The following is a 20817-nucleotide window of genomic DNA, read 5'->3' on the forward strand; positions in this document are numbered from 1 at the left end:
CAAGGGACACCAATTAAATAATAAATTTCCACTATCATAAACTGAATGAGTGTGCTCTTCTCAAATAAAGACACGCATGAGTCAACCTGCAGCTCTATTCATGAGCTGTACTTATTTACATAACCAATCTGAATACATTTGTAGTCACAAAACCACTGTAAAAAAAAAATGAAAACTTAGTTACCTCAAGATCTACATGCACAAAGAGGATCAGAACAATGGGTAACATACAGACATGTGAATATTTATACACTATTTTAACATGATTTCAGTATAATAAGTGTTAATATGTTACAGTATGTTGTAATGGTTTACTTCAACTTTTCAGGTCCCACGAAAAGTTCATAGAAAAGGCAAATGCAAAAGCTATTCTCTGTCCTGCATGATTTCATGCAACCATACCAAAATACATACTGTAGTAATGATATAGAGTAGAAAGGTTAGCATCCTGGCGGTGATGGCTACTAGCTGGTTTGTTTTGTCCACAAATTATATTCATAAATAATCCTGTCACTGAAATGTGAATTTCAGCATCTTAGAGCTGTTGAAGTCCGCAGAATTTTTCTAAGCGAAATAGCCATGGCAGAAAACAGCCACACACAGGAGGATGATGCCGTTGGCATTGACCACGTTCCTCCAGAGAGGCACCTCTGTGGTATCTGTGAGCTTCTTCTGCATCTCTGCTTGTTCTTCTGGAGTCAGCTTGGCTGCCTTTTTATTCTCCAGTCCACAGAAGCACATCAGTGCCTTCTTGCAGAAGCCAGGTTCCTCCTCAGGTTCTGTAACAAAATGGACACAGTCTATGAAGAAAATCTGTGTAGACGTCTGAATGTCTCTTTACTCTATATACTTCTATATACTACTATATGTCAGTTCATTACCATCTATGTCCATTTTGTCTGAATCTTGGTTATCAGTCCAATCATCCTGTTCCAGGTCCACCCTTTCCTCTTTACGGTTTCTCAGGCTCCAGCACAGTCGATACAACTAATGAAACAACACAACACATGGGTTGAAATTAATTATTTACAGTCATGTGAAAAATTACCATAGGGCAAGGTACACAAGTAACTACAACCATGGAAGCAATCACACAGGGTTTCTGGCAATGTTACAACATGTAGTCTCAAAACTAAGAAACACTCTCACAATCTTTGTTGTAGCACAGGGGTGCCTAAACTTTTGCATACACTTGTATAATGTAGATATATGCGTGTCTTCCACTCTCTCTCAGCTCAGTCACGTACATGCTTGTCATCAATGGGTTTGGTCACGACAGAGATTCCCAGTATGGCGATGCAAGAGGCGACGAACAGGATGATGGAGAAGTAGAGGTAGTGAACTCCACATATGATAGTGGGACAGTTACTGGGGTGAACACAGCTGCCTGTCCCATAAACAAACTCAGGAATCATCCTGCACAGTCCGATAACCAGTCCAATTAGGAGACCATAAAATGCACCCTGAGAAAAGAAAGACATAGGAAAAACATCAGTTTAGACAGAAACGCTTATAATAATGCTTGCAGTGGGAATAAAGGTTATATTTAAAGGAATAGTTCAACAGTTTGGAATACAGTACATGTTCCTTGCTGAAAGTGAGAACAAATCAACACCACTCTGATGTCTGTACAGTAAATCTCTATTGTATCTGTGAAGAAACCAAACTCTAAGAATGTCAGGGGTGTGTGTGTGCAACACATTTACACATACAGCAACAGGGTAAAATGGCAAACTGTTGTTAAACTCTTTATTAGCCTTCAGCCAGAGTCAGTCTATAAACTGTTCAGATATAAGGCTAATAGTAAATGTCCCATCAAAAGTCTAATCAAGAAAGTATATTTTGTCAAAGCTCTGCTTTTGATGACATGTACCTAAATGAATCGAGTATGCAGCATCAAGCAGAAACATGTACAGGAATAAGCTGTGAACAAATGCAGATTGAAAGGGTTGTTAACCCCTTTAAGCACTGAATTAAAGAGGGAACTCACAGACTCATTAACACGTTTGCAAAAGATGGCAAGTATGAAGACAGCTGCAATGGGTGGAGTGAGGTAGCTGGTGATGGACTGGATGTAGTTAAAGAGCTGACCACTCTGGGCCGACTGCACCATAGGGATCCATGCAATGCTCACCCCAATCAGGATCAAAATAAATACTCTATAGACAGGTGAAACACACACAGAACCAATCAAGAATCTGAACAATAATCATGTCAGAGACAACCACAATTCTTTTTTTTTTTTTTTTTTTTTACCTGCCAGCAATCATGAGCTCCTTCTCTCTGGCATGTTGGCGGATCTTAGTGTAGATGTCCATGGTGAAGAGAGTACTGGCACTGTTGAAGATGGATGTGAGGGAACTCATCAGAGAGGCCAACATCACAGCGAGCATAAGACCTCGCAAACCTAAAATAAAAGAAAAACAGATTAATAAGAGGAAAGGAAGAAAACTTAGGAAGAGGCTGTAAATTGTATTCACAGATCACGAGACAAAGGCCTTAAGTCACCCACCATCCGGCATGAGTTCCAACACCAGTTTGGGATAAGCGATGTTGGTGCAGCCCACACTGGCGCCACAGTATTCTTGACATAACTCTGGCTCCACACATGCCACCACATCTAGAATAAAGTTTATACAATTTGCAGAGTGTTAAAAGAAAATCTCACTTTTTAAGGTTTTTCTACAGTTAGTATAGGGTGTGTGGCATGTCAGCGAGTTTAGAAAAGCTGATAAAAAGCCAAGCAGTCAGTTTGTTGTGAGTGGTCTCAGAGTGAAAATGGGTCATTCAGCGAGCCATTTCAAATTTGAGCCACTTGTGACGTAACTAGATCGCTCTGCCTTGTCAGGGTATCAATAATGGTATCTGTCCTCGGCTATAAAGATTTAAACCATATACAGTATGCACGGACTAGTTTTACATGGGGACGTCATGTGATTCAGAAACGACCTTGGGTTTCATCTGGCGCATTCGCATGAGATAAGCAAACGCTGTGTTTTACTCTAATTTACTAAACATATGTCTCTGCTACTTTCCGCTTCATTCCGCTGCATCAGCTTTAGTTACTTTGCGAATTCTTATTGATAATAAAAATATTTTTTTTAAAAACATGATGAGAGTATTGATCCCGGGGAAGAAATTACAAACAGTATTTAAATCAGCCCCACCTTTGTCAATGAACACCTTAATGCTTGATTTAATCATTTCATCCGTCTAACCGGGGGAATGGATCAGACATCTCGATGTTGTACCCTATCTGTCCTATCGTTCATAATTCTTAAGTGACAAGAGACAGTTAAAAAAGCCGCGAATCAAAAATTTGCGGTGTAATTTTTACTTTACATATTACGGACATGGCCGATTCGCACGGGATTAAGATCACAGACGACCTCCGCTGTTATTACAAATTACCGGAGGTCCCCAGGTAAAACTAGTCCCGTGCGAATAGGGCTTAAATCTACAGGTATCTTTGCACCTAAGATTAAACAAGAGCAAAATGGCTGGAATAGATTCTTCAGGGAAATGTTCCGGAGAGTGGGCAAAACTTGCGGGTGTGTTGCGAACACTTTCCCCCGGACTATTTTACGAACTGTGGCCAACGACCCTGGAGCAGTAAGAGTAGGATCCTCCCGGGAGGATTGGCGGCGCCGGTCCAGTGTGACTCCTCTCATCAAAATTGTGCTACAAGGATGGAGCCCAGCCACCGGTCCGTCACACAGATATATTATTTAATATAATTCTGGTTTTGTGTTTCTTTCGGTTAACTCTAGCAAACACCATCTGAGGAGGTGGTATCTTATAACCGGAGCAGCTATAACGCTATACATGAGGTAAGAGCTTATAAGCTCTTACCTCATGTATATAGTCAGTGTGTACTAACGTGATTTTTCGTAAGACAATTTGAGGGATACAGCCCACAGTATAATTTCCTACAGTTATTTGTATGTTGTATGTATGCTGTTTTCGGCAGTTTAAATAGGACCCAGAATAAAACGAGACTAGGGGCTAACTATATGGCGGAAGGGTTGAGCTAATCACAAGGCTAAATTAACGTCAATAGTATGTAGCTACTCGATATCCGTCTGCTATTTGGCTAACGGACACTTTCAGTGTGTCTCTATGTTACTATGTATGTTAACCAACTGGTGTGAGGAAACCTGGAAACTAGCTGTGGTGTTGTAATTTATATTTTAGTAATTGCTAAGTAAGTTTTCTGCCCTGTATGCTACTAATCAACAGTAGGCTAACCGATTTAGCCCGTTGTGGCCGTTAACATATTTTAGCATTTAGTGCTCTAATGCTTGTGGCTTGAGTCTTTTTATTTTCAAATATTACAAAAGGAAACACACCTCACACCGTTTGACACTGCTGTCATGTGTCAGAAGAAAGCCAGTCAAGTGTGAACTTGTGAACTTATGGTACAGGTGCTAGAGCAGGCCAAATGCAATCGTCGCCAAACAAACAAAAACAATTTCATTTGGTGGATTCTGGTAAAGATTTTAAGAATTGTCTCGTTCATAGGTCACCACAATTACTGACGTGATTCTTATTTACAACACACCTCTCTATTACTGTACAACATTTCAAGTCATTTTACTGTAAAATTTTGAAGAAAATCAATGACAGTCACCCAACCTAAAAGCGCCATGACAGTTAAATTTCTTATTTTCAAGTAGTCATAAAACCCTTTCCTTCATAGGTTTGCTCAAATATTTTCTTTGTTCTTGTTCACAGTGACCCTGACTACTACTGTACAATATTTCAAGTCATTTTACTGTATAATATTGAAGAAAAACAATGACAAAGTCATGCAACCTAAAAGCGTCCTGGCAGTTCAAGTCTTCATATTCAAACACTCATAAAACCCTTTCCTAAATAGGTTTGCTCAAATATTTTCTTTGTTCTTGTTCACAGTGACCCTGACTACTACTGTACAATATTTCAAGTAATTTTACTGTATCATTTTGAAAAACAAAACAAAAAAAACAATGATAAAGTCACCCAACCAAAAAGCTTCCTGACAGTTCAATTCCTCATATTCAGATAGTCATAAAACCCTTTCCTTCATAGGTTTGCTCAAATATTTTCTTGATTCTGGTTCACAGTGACCTTGACTACTACTGTACAATGCTCCAAGTCATTGTATAATTTTGAAGAAAACTATGAAGGAAAGGGTTTTATGATTGCTTGAAAATAAGAAATATAACGCTTTTAGGTTGGATGATTGTCATTGATTTTCTTCAAAATTATACAGTAAAATGACTTGAAATATTGTACAGTAGTAGTCAGGGTCACTGTGAACAAGAATCAAGTCAGTAAACGTGGTAACCTATGAAGGAAACTGGATTTTTAAAATCTAAACCAGAATCTATCTATCTATCTATCTAGCTATCTAGCTATCTAGCTATCTGTCTATCTAGCTATCTATATATTTTTGTTTGTTTGTTTGTTTGTTTTTGTTTTGCCTGTCCTGGCACCTGTACCATAAGAACACAAGTAGATGCACAAGAAAAATCGGACCACAGCTGGCTTGACTCACTTTCAACGTCTCACATGACCGCAGCGTCAAACGTGTGAGATGTGTTTTCTTTTGTAATATTTGAAAATACATATTTTAATTTTGTTTAAGCTTGTTGTGTTTATTTTTCCTCCAAAGTTTCTAGTTGGCGCAATCTGATGAAAACATTGGACGTCCAGTGAACTCTCCCACGTACTAAAAGGGAGAATGCACAGCGTAGCCAGTGAAAGCAGATCCAACCCTCTGTGAGTTTCACAAGCTTTTATTTAAAATTCAAAATAAACCATGGAAAGATGGGCTTTGCATCCACAAGCAGAACATATATGATGTCTTTAAACGACCCTTGTAAAAAAAATAATATAAATAGACAATACAAATAATTACAATATCTTTTTTCCAACTATGTTGACAGCCTGCAGGACTTTATCTTTGATAAGGTCTTTAGGACTCCATATGTGGATGAGGTGCTTAAGATCTCCGCACCTAAAGACATTCTGGTGGATTTTGCAGCAGGTCTCCTTGTAATTTAGAAAAAGCAAAAAGGTAAGTGATGAGATATAAAAAAAGAAAACTCATCTCAATCGAAAAATAACTGTACTTGTGGTATCTCAGTGCAGCATATATTCTCTGGTTCAGCAGGCATTTTGGCACAGTTGCCACAAAGACACATGTAACAGATGATTTTCTTGACAATACTGCATAGGCACTTAAATGTTCTCATAATTAAGACATGGGTTGCAGAGTTCAAATAATAAATTATGCTAAATACAATGATTTCGGAGGTATCTTTCAACCCCTGCTAGACCCATTACTGCTCCTGCATTACATTATTAGCTGTGAGCTAATGGCAGTGCTACAGTAAAAATTTTATCTAGGACCGCATAATGATGTCTCGTTACTTAGCGTACATTCACCGGAAAATATGCTTATTGTGACTGTTTACTGTACCAGAGACACATACCGTAGCTGTCAATAAACAAGTAAACATCACGTTCATTTCATCGTTGAGTTATCCGCTGTTTGCTAGCCCGCCATTCTGCCCGCGAACAGCGGGTAAAAGTAGCATTAAGTTTACCAAACATTCAAAAACTTCTTGTTCAAACCTTTATTGACGAACCTCTTTGGGAGACTCCTGATGTTCTGGGTTCATCTCTGGTACAAATAGATGGATTGACGTAGCTTCAGAGCACCGCGTTCCCCTACTCTAACGATACGCTGAATGGTTGTCAAGGCAACACTACCCATGTCTGTCCGGGTCCTTTACGGGCGTATGAGTTACTGGAGCTCATTACGCACCAAAAAGGCTCAGTGTGAAAAGTGTTGTTTTTGACCTGGTGAATAGGGGCCTGTTTAACACAACCATTGAGATTTTTTAACCAAAACATGTAACAGAGATTCCATCAAATCATATCAACTTGTGGAAATGGGCATCCGATGTCCTCTTTAAGAAAAAAAATGTAATCAACCACAGAGTTTGTAGAACAAGCTACAAAAGTACTTTTAACTACTGATCGTTTTTCGAATCAACACAGGTTACGAGTAATTCAAGAGCTACAACACACTCACCGGGATAGAGGATCCTGCTGATCATCCCAGGGAAAACCATGAGGAACATTGGCAGAAGTTTCAGGTAGCCACACAGGATACAACCTGCTTTTACGTGAGATAGGTTCTTGGCAGAGAGGCAACGCTGCACAATCACCTACAGTTGGGAAAAGGACCATGTTACTAGTTGGACTCAAAACAATGCCTAGCACGTGGAGCAGGAAGTTTTGGCCCTCGATAATCACTGGCTTCACAGGAAGCGCTGTCATGCTTTGCAACTAAACTGGTGTTATTTCTCTGTCAGATTTGTGGCTGAAGTCAGATGCAGGTTTTTTTTCCCAGTAACAGGGGTTTGTTTAAATAATCGTTTTAAATTTTTTGGTTTAGTGTTCGTTGACTACTCTGGAGTCTGTTAACATTGCTAACCTAAAATAGAACCACACTGAAACTGTAAATTACAACATTTGTTTATATATCGTCATCGTGAAGTATGTTATCGCATATCGCAAGTTTTTCTGATATTGTGCAGCCCTATGTAGTAGTGATGTGCGACCATAAATCTACCTTAAGTCATACATTTAAATATCTTTGAAAGATTTTAATCAAGGAAACATGGACCAAAACATGTAAGCAACTTAATGTACCATCAAAAGTATATTAGATGGATAGATGGATGGAAAATTATCATAAAGGATTTCAAACTACATTCTGTATTTTCGGTTCAACTCAAAATGTCTGCTCAATACACTGCGTGCACAGTTATTAGTATAGTATTTTGACCACAGCGTCATTGTTATGTATATTTTCCAACTCCAAGCTGTATATACTTGAATGCCTATTGGATTTAAGCATACTAGGTGATGTGCATTTGTGTAATGAGGGATGATGTGGCGTTAAGTGGTCAACACCCTATATCAGGTGTGCACAATTATGAGGCAGCTTCTTTTCCCCAGGAAAAATGGGCCAGAAAAGAGATCTAGCGCAAATTAAGACACAAATTAACTGCCAAAGATTTGAGAAGAATCAAACGTGAAGCTACCAGGAACCCATTATTCTCCAGTGCTGTCGTATTACAGTACTGCAACCTACATGGAGTGTCCAGAAGTATAAGGTGTTCAGTGCTCAGAGACATGGCCAAAGTAAGAAAGACTGAAACCCGACCACCACTGAACAAGACCCACAATTTGAAACACCGCAACTGGGCCAAGAAATATCTGAAGACAGATTTTTCAAAGATTTTATAGACTGATGAGATGAGAGTGACTCTTGATTGACCAGGTGGATGGACCTGTGGCTGGATCAGCAATTTGCATAGAACTCCACTCCGACTCAGACGCCAGCAAGGTGGAGGTGGGGGACTGGTAGTAGCTGGAATTATTAAATGTAGCCCTTGCTAAAGCAATTGATTTATTTTGATAACAAATAGATTCATATTTCGTAAAGGTTCATTATGTATTGAAGGGTGTAAAAGTTCATCAATATGGATAAAATACAGAACAACTGAAAAATGTAAAAGAAGAATGTTAAAAAAGGTCATAATGTCATTTTACATAAGAAACAATAGTTAAGTTCATGCTGGTTTAGGTAGTGTTTGTGAGATACGAGTCATTGTATGTTATTTAGGATCCCTGCATTATTACTTGTTTGGTGAGTTGTCAATCACTAATTTCTTTGATAGTATTGGCATGTGTAAAGCTCCGGTGACTCCGGCCAATCGCAATGCAGTCTAAAGTGAGAGGGTGGGAGCGAGCAGGATGTTGTGGCTCCGGTGGGCAGAGCGAGCAGAGGAGAGACACAAGTTATCTTGACTAAGTCAGTTTTGGAGTTATGCCCCGAGGAGTGTTCGATTGAGTCGAGCTAATACTAAATCTCTCTGAAACAACCTGTAGACTTGCAATTTAGTTTGTTTAAATAATTCAGGAAAGGAAGACGGACATTTTGAAGGCATTAGGGAGGGAAGCAAAAGCTCCTGCGAAAATGGACTCAAACTCAACACCCAGATTCTGCCAGTTTCTAGAAGACACTTTCTTCTCACAGTGGTACAGGAAAAAGTCTGCATCTTTCAAGAAGACCATGATTTTTATGCAGGACAATGCTCCATCTCATGCAGCAACATACTCCACTGCGTGGCTAGCCAGTAAAGGCCTTAAAGATGAAAGAGTAATGACACATTCTTCACCTGACCTAAACCCTATTGAGAACTTATGGGCCTTTCTTAAACGTGAGATGAAGGAAAACGGTACACCTCTCTCAACAGTTTCTGGGACGCTGTGGTTGCTGCTGCACTAATAGTAGATGGTCGGGTGATCAAAAAACTGAAAAACTGACTCCATGGATGTAAGACTTTTGAGTGTTATTGAAAAGAAGGGTGACTATATTGGTCACTGATTTATTTTTTGAATCGTCAGAAATGTTTATTGTCCTGACTTTAAAACATGAAAATAAGGAAGATGGGAATATTTTTATTTATCTTTGAGCTGCAAAATAATTCTGCATACTAATAGTTGCCTAATAATTGTGCACGCACAGATTCTTGTACAAAAGCCAAAACCTCACTTTCACTTCCTTAAATATTCAGGTTTGAGGTTAATTAACATTTTGGATAGACCAAGGATAATAAAACTAATCCTCAAAAGTGCAACTTGCCTAAGAATTGTGCATGCAGTGTGGTTCAGAGGTGCCAATTATCTTCTCAGCATGTGAATTGGTGTCTTGTTCTGCACTGAGATCCAGTCTTAGTCCCTACATTACATTAAGGTTTCACTAAAAGGAGGCCTATCTACATCCAGTAGGCAATCTCAAACCGCCTGAGCGAGTCTGGCAAAACAGATGAGATAAAGACGCATAATTGTGTGTACAAATGGATAAAATCAACTGAATGAGTTTTATGACAATGGATTGTTGCCCGTGGTTATTAAAAGCTGCCACTCAGTCTGAATAAAGTATCAGTAGTAGTCTCACAAATACTCTACAGCACTGCCCTTTTACTTTACTGACCTGATCAGTGCACCAGTACCAGGTGGCCTGAACGGTGAGTCCAAAGACCATCCCAGGCCATGGCAGGTCTCCTGTAATTGGATCCCTAAAAAGGTGGAAGGAGTCTGCCCGAGGTTCGTAGCATTTAGCACTGATGTTAGCCGTGGCACTGGGGACGGATATCATGTAGAGACTCTGGAAATTTTCATAGCCACCCACTTCATTGAAAGCTGATGATGTGAGGACATGATGTATAACATTACAAACATGAACTACCATATTAGCTCATAAAAAAGCGAAAGGATAAAAATGATAATATCTTATTACCAAAGCCCATGAGAATGAACGATCCAACAACCATTATGATGGTCTGCAAAGTGTCTGTGTAGATCACTGCAGCCAAACCACCTGAAATGCAATATGTGATGTTACCAGTGAGCAAAGGTTTAACTCAAAACCTGAACATTTTGTCCCCTACAACTTACATAATCAAACTTACTGGAGAGAATAAAATCAGATTGTCATGGTGGTGTGTAAGAATTCTTTATGTAAAGAAAGAAAAAAAACATGCAGGTGTGGATGCATTATTATAGATCATCAACAGAAGGCCTTATCTTCGTGCAGGGTAATTAACCAACACACCACAGATCAACTAGATATGAGGAAAGAGAAGTGTGATGTGTGTGTACGTCTCCTCAAATGACCTTGAAGATACCTTAACCGCAGTAGTAGTGATAAGAGTTCTGGCTTTAGTTTACAAGCAGGATCTCTGTGAGTTCAGTCAAAAAGGAAGTTAATTTATCCTTTGGACAGACCTGTGACGGTGTACATTGCAGTAATCAGAAGTAGCAAGATAACAGCAAGGTAGATGTTCAACCCAAGAGCCTGGTTGATGAAAATGGCGCCGGAAAGCATGTCTGCCTGATTGGAAAGGAACACAAAGCATCACATAATAAATAACACCTAATGGATGTAGGAATAGAAATATTTAATCCAGTGTCTCATTGACTTACTGAAATCTTGGTGAAGACATACAGGAAGAGGGAGAGCACAGAGAGATAGATGCGAATACGCTGTCCTCCAAACCGCTTCTTCAGGTACTCTGGCATGGTGACCACCTAGACACACCCACAACTTTTAGTTTTGTTTTTATTTTAGTTTCTATTTTTATTCCTCAAACAATAAATTAAAACAATAATTATGAATAGATTTTTAGAAGAAAATATGTTTATATGTTTAGAGTTTCTAAGCCAACATGTGACCTGTGTGGTTTGTTTACCCCAGCTTTAATGTAGATGGGAACAAAGAGCCATCCAAGAAAGACGACCACAACGAGAGCCTAAAACACACAAACAAACGAGACAGAAACACAGAATAAATAAGCAGTGCCATATTTGCTCAAATAAAAATCCTCTGCACGGTGATACTCTCGTGGTATTCTGTTGACTAACCGCTCACCAGTCAGAGATAACCGATAATGCAGCATCTGTGTCACAGCACTGTAAATGCAAACATGGTATTTAATTAAAAATAGTAAATTGACTTAAATCAGCTTTTATCAAATTGCTATTAACACTCGCTTTTAGTAAGTTACCTGTAATTTGTGGTTGAAAAATCTCATCAGCTCAGTCTACTTGAGCTGGGTTCACTTAGAAAAAGTACGTTTTTGATAATTGCGCTTTTTTTCTATGGATTTGAAAACTTTTTTCGACTTGTGGGCATGCGCAGACCCGTCCTCTCTGCGCTTGACGATACATGTCAACAATATGCCCGCCGCAACGGACGCGGTGGAGCTGGACCTTATTGAGCTGGACCTAATTGCTGCAACGGCACTCGTGATAATTATTTTCAGCATTCTTGTGCTTGGCACACTGATTTGGTGAGTAATAGTCTACCTTTGTTTAGACCGTTTTGTTTCTGTAAGCGCCATATTTTTCGTGCTAGCTAGTAATGATGAGTGTAGTAATGTCGGTTAACGCTAGCTTAATTTATAATGTGACATAATGAAACTTGGTCAGTACTTTATTTTTTTTCAACCCACGAGTTGCTTGTTATTGAAAATAGGTAACATTGGAGACTTTTGTCACGTTAAAGTTGAGGAGAAACTTTAGCGTAACGGTCGCGGGCGTGCTCGTCAAGTGCACCCGCACACCCGCTGCCTGAGTTGATTTTTTTATTTATTTGTCGAGTACTGACTCAAGATGAGAGACTGATCCCGGCGGTTTGTGAGTTTCCATGAACAGGAGGCCATTAACGTGGCAGAACATCAGAACAAGTCTGGATGTGTCATTTTATTTTAAGCTAGGCTGTTAAGTTAGGAGCGATGCTAACTTAGCTAACTTTAGCTACCAATAATAATAGTATGTGCTTGTCAAAGACAGGACTGCCACTGTGTAGATGTACATTGTTGGAATGTTAACACCTCTGCCATCTCTCCATCCCTACCCACCCCTCTCTTTACTTTTTCAGGTGTTTGCTGAGTTTAATAGAATCGCCAGTAAGAATCTTGAGGGAGACTTCTTTGAGCCTCTGGACCAGTACGCCCGCGTTTCATCGAACTTTTCAAAAGGGAACTGTTGGCCAGAAACTCAGTGAGCTGATGCAGCACATGAGCTGGATGGTAAGTAGGTTAAATTTGCTTTTGATCTATATGATAGTTCATCAATCAAATTCTAAATGAGATGATCCAGACCAACCTATTCTATTTCCTGTCTGACTTGAGCTTGTGCCTTGCAAATTACTCTGTAACTGGTCTTTTCTCTCTCTGTACTATTAGACACCAGACGTGACAGTACTTCGCTCTGTTGTCCTCAAAGGCATTCCCATTTTACTTGATGATGACTCCAGTGAATTTTTCAAGACATGCTCTGTAAGTACTTGCACATAAAAAAAGTTTGGTCTGCATTAATATAGAACTGTATCTGTGCTGACATAGAAGATGTAATTCTATCTGCACAATATACAATATACATTTTGTACAGTGATTGATGTACTTTGTATAGCATTTCCTCCACAGCTAATGTAAGAGGTACACTATATTACCAAAAGTATTCGCTCACCTGCCTTTACTCATTCTATGAACTGAAGTGCCATCCCATTCCTAACTCATAGAATTCAATATGATGTCGGTCCACCTTTTGCAGCTATTACAGCTTCAACTCTTCTGGGAAGACTGTCCACAAGGTTGAGGAGAGTGTTTATAGGAATTTTTGACCATTCTTCCAAAAGCGCATTGGTGAGGTCACACACTGATGTTGGTCGAGAAGGCCTGGCTCTCAGTCTCCGCTCTAATTCATCCCAAAGGTGTTCTATCGGGTTCAGGTCAGGACTCTGTGCAGGCCAGTCAAGTTCATCCACACCAGACTCTGTCATCCACGTCTTTATGGACCTTGCTTTGTGCACTGGTGCACAGTCATGTTGGAAGAGGAAGGGGCCCGCTCCAAACTGTTCCCACAAGGTTGGGAGCATGGAATTGTCCAAAATGTTTTGGTATCCTGAAGCATTCAATGTTCCTTTCACTGGAACTAAGGGGCCAAGCCCAGCTCCTGAAAAACAACCCCATACCATAATTCCTCCTCCACCAAATTTCACAGTTGGCACAATGCAATCTGAAATGTACCGTTCTCCTGGCAACCTCCAAACCCAGACTCGTCCATCAGATTGCCAGATGGTAAAGCGTGATTCATCACTCCAGAGAACGCGTCTCCACTGCTCTAGAGGCCAGTGGCGGCGTGCTTTACACCATTGCATCCGACGCCTTGCATTGCACTTGGTGATGTGTGGCTTGGCTGCAGCTGCTCGGCCATGGAAACCCATTCCATGAAGCTCTCTGCGTACTGTACTTGGGCTAATCTGAAGGTCACATGAAGTTTGTAGCTCTGTAGCAATTGACTGTGCAGAAAGTCGGCGACCTCTTTGCACTATGCGCTTCAGCATCCGCTGACCCCTCTCCGTCACTTTACGTGGCCTACCACTTCGTGGCTGAGTTGCTGTTTTTCCCAAACGCTTCCATTTTGTTATAATAGAGCTGACAGTTGACTGTGGAATATTTAGGAGCGAGGAAATTTCACGACTGGATTTGTTGCACAAGGGGCATCCTATGACAGTTCCACGCTGGAATTCACTGAGCTCCTGAGAGCGGCCCATTCTTTCACAAATGTCTTGTTTCACAGTCTGCATGCCTGAGTGCTTGAATTTATACACCTGGGGCCAGGCCAAGTGATTAGAACACCTGATTCTGATCATTTGAATGGGTGAGCGAATACTTTTGGTAATATAGTGTATTTAAACAGCCAGTAAATAAAAATGAAATTTGCCACATAAACGTTGTACACATTAATACATTTTAAATCTAAGGAGCAGGAGTCTAGGTTGAAAAGTCAGTGTCACTGTTCAAGAATATATGGACCTTGTGGACCATAGCTTTAGTTTAAACTATACCAAATTTATTTTGTTGGCTATATTACAGCACTTCAGTGTGAACACACATTTAAAATCATATTCTCTATCAAATGCTTTCAACACTAAAAATTAATATTTTAGAAGAGTACAAATTGCCATGCTGAAGAATGTGTGTGTCTTTGTAGGATACAGCAAGAGACGAGGCCCTAGAATGCATCACTGTTGGTGTGCTGACAGGTGTCAGTCAAGATAGTCCTCACGAGGGTCCAAGTTCAGTGGACCTCCAGCCCATCTCCACTGCCACCATTCTGGAGGGAGGTATTATCATGGATCGTATTAAAAACTTGCCTCAGGCGGTTTGTCTGTTACTTGGGCTTACATATGCTTTGCATTTGGATTGGTTGGTTTAAACCTTGGACTGATGCTCGCTTTGGGACACAAAAGGATTTGTTGTACTTTCAGTTTTGATCAGAAATGCAATGAATGTAATGAATAATGAATACCTTATTGTAAGGTTATTACATGAGTAATAAAATGTTTAATCTTCAGCCTAGATCTCTCAATGATGCAATTCTTATTTTTTTAATAAATGTTGTAATACAGCTGAATCAACCAGTGAGTGTTTTTTTAAGTATATGTGGTGTTTTTGATTTATTAGATAATAACAGCTAAAATAGATAAGAAATGGGAGAGAGAGAAGAAGGACAAGGACCCTTTCAAGGAAATTGATTTGTTTAATTTAAGTGAACTTTATAAAAATGAGTGAGTAGTAAGTTGTAGGTATTTAGTAATTCTAAGTGGGGTTAAATTTATATCAAGCAGTCCACACAAAATGAAAAAATTAAGTTAACAGTAAGCATGGCTATTAAGTTACATGAACTTAATTTTTTCTTTTTAGTTGTACTACTCAATTTAGTACTGCACACTCAAAATAAACAAGCTTTTCTAACTCACTAATCTTAAGATTACTTTGCTTAATTTTTTTGAGGCAACGAGTTTGCATACTTTTTTTAAGTAAGGTCAACTAATTTGATTTTACAGTGAGGTTAGACACACATTTGTGTAAGAAGTGATAATAGCATAACTGGCACAGACACATTTACTCACATTCCATTCAAATGAGCCAATGGCTATTCCTGTGGCTGCAGCAGTACCAGCGATTCCTACAATGTGGCCACTGCCGATGTCGCTGGCAAAGAGCGATGCGCCGATCTGTAGACAGTATGGTTAATTCAGTCAGGGATGTGCATTGTCTCTCTTTTGTTGGGCTTCTCATACTAAGAGAAGCTTCAGACTGAGATACCTGATGATTAACTTTTCAAGGAACAGTCATCTTTTCAGAAAGTATGTTCATCTCTGTACATATAAGAATGACTCTTTCACTTTGAGTAATACCCACCGGCCACCACACCATACTCCTGCCTGCAAGGAAGAAGCCACCCACAGTGGATCGGTTGGTGCGGACCATAGACTGCAACAGGACAAGGACAGGTTTCAGAGAAAAAAAACCAAAAAACTTTCTTTTTTAGTTTAATGTATGTTGTACTTAACAGAAGGAATTATATAGACTGGTTAACAAGTGACTTCACTGCTGTGCCATGACGCTTTAAGCATCAGTCTTGACCAGTCACTGATCACGTGACAATAACAACATGGACGCCTCCAAGAAGACAGGTGAGGAGCCCAGTTGGTCGTTGTAAAACTAGCAGTGGTTCATCAAGTGTGTGGAAATCCTTCACTAAAGATGAAGCCCATTCTACCGTGACATGCAGAATATGTAAGTCAGTCCTTGGATATAACAAAAGTACTATTGCAATGCACACTCATCTGAAAAGGCATCCGCTAACACTAGCAGGGGAACTGTCCAAATCCTCTCAACAGCAGTCAGTTAAGTCAGTTAACAACAAACACTTTGCGGTAACAGAAAGAAGGAGGCTGGAAATCATCAATTTGTTGGTGAATTTCATTGTCAAAGTTATTAGACAGTTAACTGCGATACATGGAAAAGGCTTCGGAGAAATACTACTTTTTTTTTTGTTTTATCCCGGCTACAATATCCTTTCTTACAACACACTGTGAAGTACTAGTAAATGCTACTGACAGTGCCAATTTATATTACAGGCTGAACATATCTGCAGCGCACAATATTGATAAGCTTGTATGTTTATGTTCAGTTCTGTTGTGTTCTATTAGTTGATGTTGTTACTGTGGTTGTAGAGTGTGTTTTTTTTTTTTTGTCTTTGATGAATGCGCCATGCGAGAGACAGAAGTTATGATGAGAGTTTGCCGAGCGAGACCTGCATATCAGAAGCCTCCGTAGCTTCTTTTGTGTGAGACTCTACAATATGTATTCAGGTCAAGAATATAGATTTCATTTTTGCTTAACTTTCTACAGTGTTTTTATTTGTGACGTCATCTGCGACTACTTGACCTCGACTTCAAATTCACTTTCACCACATGTAAAAAGTTGCCGACCTGCTATAAAACAATTATGCTTTTATACTGTAGTGTTATAAAGGCTGAAAGTAAGATGCGTAATTTTTTATACTAACATAAATCATTACATTTCATTTCTGACTAAATATAGACAGGATTATTTTAAATTTCTTAGATCAAAGTAAAACCTGAAGGACTGGACCACTTACCCATACTCCAACAGCCAACAAAACCAAAAAGTAAATCACAACAACTGAGATATCTGCCGGATTGTTGAGGGCCACGGTGGTCGTGCCATTACTTGCAGTTCTCTTTACGTAAGAGAATCCAAAATATTCTGCAGACATGTTGCTGAGAGGGAGCGCGCCAAAGAAGGAGTACTGCTTGAGTTGCTTTTCTTTGACTGAAGCACTTGCTCCAGTACTAACCTTTATAACCTTTAGTGTGTGTGCGTGTGCATGTGCTTGCATGCACGTGTGCATTGATGTGCAAGACGGAGAGGGAGATAGTGTGGGAAAGGGAGAGAAAAAAATTGTAAACATAAATGATATTGATGACCTGATATCGTATTTGGTTGAAAGTGGATGTACAAGCAAAGATAAAGCTGAAACATGAAGGTGTCACATGTTGCTGTGAAAATGAGGGTGTTAGAAAGTGTAACCTTTTATAGTGTTGTTAATCATCAATCGACAAGGAAATGCCATAAGTAAAGGCACTGGCGTTGCTTTAAAACAAAGGAGCATCAGATGATCTGTCCACTGCAGCGTTTTTCAGTGTATTTCAGCTTGGTTGAGTTCAGTTTAATTCTGTCCAGTTCAGTTAAATTCCATAACACCTCTGTCTCTACTAAAACAGAGTAACCAAGTACAGTCACTGATAACACATCTCAGTGATGAAGAGATTTACTGTGTGATAAGGACAAATAAAAGGCTCTGTAATGTTATGTCACCACTTTTTCAGAACTTAATTTTGCGTGAACAGTTACGTCCGGCTTAGGGGAAACCAGTATACATAAAAGATGACTCCCCCTTTTTCCCTGCTCCCATATTTGTACATTTTGTGTTTAAGTTGCTGCACCGTAGGTACTTTGAGGAAGAAATTTCAATCCTGTTATGTGTTGCACATGTCAGAATTGACAATAAAGCTGACTTTGACTTTGACTTTGAAAAGAACCAGTGCTCAACAAACTTGCAGTTCAAAATAATCTTTATTTGTCATTATAATCCATCTTCAGGGTGAGCATAGCCAAAACAACAAACAGAACAACTAAACAGACGTTCTACTTTACCTATGAAACTAATCCAAAGTAAAATATAGGAGACCTTCCCTGGCTCCCTAACCAAAAACAGGAGAAAAACGGTAGAAACAGAACTGGTTTCTCATCCCCACCAGGCAGGACTGCAGTGGTTACATAAAACCCATAAGTACAATACGCTCACAACATGGAGTGGTTTACATTAAAAGAAGGAGAGCGACTGGCTTCCTCACAAAGGCCTTTTTAAAATGCGCTCGATCAGCTGTCCTCCAATCACTGTCCCAGCAAACAGGACACTGAAAAACACAACAAGAACACAGCAACCCCAACATGGCAGGGAGGGAGCGCAGCACCAATCAGGCAGATAACGCACACATATAACTCAGTGGTCATAACATTGTCCACCACCACCTAAGATCAAACATTTCTTCCCTTAAAGAAAATGTTTGACACTTAACCAATGAGAATCACTTAATAGGTCTCCAGAATCAGATTTTATGACAGAATTTACCTTGTGGTAACCGTTACAGAATTTTGTAACTTTTGTAACTTTTGGAACTCATAGACAGCATAAAGATGGTCAGTGAATTCAAAGCAATTACAGCTCCTCCTGGTGACTGGCTGCAGTATAGGTCATAAGCTCCACCTCCTCTGTGTTAGTGGATGTGATTTTGGCCAAACTAAAACACTGAAATACATGTCAAATCATTATTTTTTTTCAAGGATGGCTTCTGTCATTTTAGGTGGTTAATATAATACTGATGCATGTTCAAGTGTCGCTCTGTTGTATAAGTTTTGTTTTAGTTAGTTATTTGATGCTATAGTCACAGGATGAGGCATAATGGCAACTACCAGTGGCCATGCCGACCTTTGGTCACATGAGAGTTGTAAAAAACAAAATTAAAAAAATAAGTACAGTGTATAATCATCAACATTTTCTTGTAACTGGTGAAGGGAGAGCAAAGCATACTATTAATTAAAGAAAACGTGAGTGAGTCTGGCGGAAGTGTGGTCGGGTCATTGAAAACCCGGCTCCGCGTGCCTCCACGTGCCTCCACTCTGGGACATCACATCCCCGGGAAAATAGCGTCAGTTTGGCGCTACTGTAAACTACAATTTCTTAATTCTTAATGGCAGCATGTTTCACATGATTCATACAGTATGCATACTGCTTAATGGGCGCTGAAGAACATTGGTTTGAGTGGGTGTGTCACCAAATACTTGTAGCAGCAAATGAGGTGGTAAATATCATTTTTGGCTGGCTATGGCAATCAGAGGACGTGAAAATGCTGACGCTACCGCTGGCTATAGATAAGGCCTAAGAATATGAACTTGAAATCTGATCGGTTAAAGGAACCAGATGGCTGAAATATGATTGAATAAAAGTTACACTGCCAGATATACCGTAGGACTGACATTGGGAATAATTTAATAAGATCAATGAGAAAATATTAAAATGTAATTCAATGATTTTGATCACGTTTAGGCCAGCAGAGAAAGTTTTGCTGGCCCTGACAGCCCACCACTGCGTAAATCTACTGGTGTTCCAATCAACATGCTGGTCTATATACAGTATGAGAAAGAAATGATGGAGTGTCCTCTGAGTGTACAGAAAGTCTCCACAGGTAGACCAAAATAAATCAGTATTGTTCATCCCTAAATATTATAAAAATGGTTGATTCTGATGTTTTACGCCAATTTCCAACCCTAAATCAGTATGCTGTGAGATAAAATTTGCATTTAGTGAAGTTTTTGTCCTTTATGGTTTGCATAAGTACAAAGAAAGCTCTTTTAGCAGCCAGTAGGTGTCTCTGTAGGACAATGTACCTACTGTATGAGCCTCTAAGCTTACATGAATATCATACAAATGTTAAAAAAAAAGCCCTCAGTCTTCTATTGCGTAACATCTAACACACCCGACTAAAGTTTCAGCCTGACTAAAGTTCTAATTAGCCTGTGTGGATGTGCAGGACCTTTTGCAAGAAGCAAGAAATGAAACACACTGAATCTGCTGTAGGTGTGGATGACCAGAGGCACCTTTCGGTCATCCTAACTGCTTCCATAACGAGGGCCGTGGTATTTGCGAAGAGGCAATAAAATATATCAAAAATACAATATGAAAAGACTAAACATAAATCCAGCAGAATTAATGATTGCCAAAATCTATATATGTGCATATTGAAGTTACACTACTGTAGTTGTATGAAGTATTCACAAGTAAATACACTATGGCCTTACAATACTTGCATCTTTTTGCATGTACAAAATGTAAAATACAGTTAATCATAAACTCTGTAATTATAAAGCAGTAATTATATAAGTCCTGTTATTCAATGGCGTTGTGCAATAATCATCGAAAACCATGCTTCCAACAGTCCTAATTGTGACCTAGTACATGGTTATTTCTCTATTGAAGGCTGTATATTATTGCATGTGTGTGCCTAATAAAATCATCATCAAGAAAATTTTCATGACATGATTGTAATAATCAGTATTTTAGTTGATATTTCATATGTGCAGATTCAGGTTTTATAAGTTTTATAGCACTCAGTGTAATGATAAAAAAAAAGGCCAATGTCCACTGAGCAGGGCCCCATGAAACAAAATGCATTGTTACAGGTTTGAGCCTTTTCTGGTTAAACACTAAAAAACAACCTCAAATGTTTAACAGTACTGTAGTTGTGGC

General features: G+C 39.3%; 1 protein-coding gene across 1 annotated transcript; it reads right to left on the reverse strand.

Moving 5' to 3' along the window:
- Positions 1-319: 319 nt before the first annotated feature.
- Positions 320-15869, reverse strand: LOC311507335 (sodium/glucose cotransporter 1-like). Its single transcript, XM_084571639.1, has 14 exons — positions 15840-15869; positions 15548-15652; positions 11319-11378; positions 11053-11157; positions 10855-10960; positions 10367-10447; positions 10061-10269; positions 7085-7220; positions 2513-2620; positions 2257-2407; positions 1991-2159; positions 1248-1463; positions 882-987; positions 320-779 (listed from the first exon to the last, which is right to left on the reverse strand). Exons 1-14 carry the CDS (start codon positions 15852-15854, stop codon positions 565-567), a joined length of 1782 nt encoding a protein of 593 aa, XP_084427765.1. The 5' UTR covers positions 15855-15869; the 3' UTR covers positions 320-564.
- Positions 15870-20817: the final 4948 nt, after the last annotated feature.

This window comes from Chelon labrosus (genome assembly GCF_963514085.1).
Source record: "Chelon labrosus genome assembly, chromosome: 22".
NCBI lineage: Eukaryota > Metazoa > Chordata > Actinopteri > Mugiliformes > Mugilidae > Chelon > Chelon labrosus.

What these genes read in the sequence shown, in the direction of transcription:
- LOC311507335 (XM_084571639.1), bottom strand. An exon ending in GAGCTCATGATTGCTGGCAG is followed by an intron (nt 2,160 to 2,256) that starts GTAAAAAAAAAA and finishes ACCTGTCTATAG; the next exon opens with AGTATTTATTTTGATCCTGA. An exon ending in GCAAACGTGTTAATGAGTCT is followed by an intron (nt 1,464 to 1,990) that starts GTGAGTTCCCTC and finishes TTCTTTTCTCAG; the next exon opens with GGTGCATTTTATGGTCTCCT.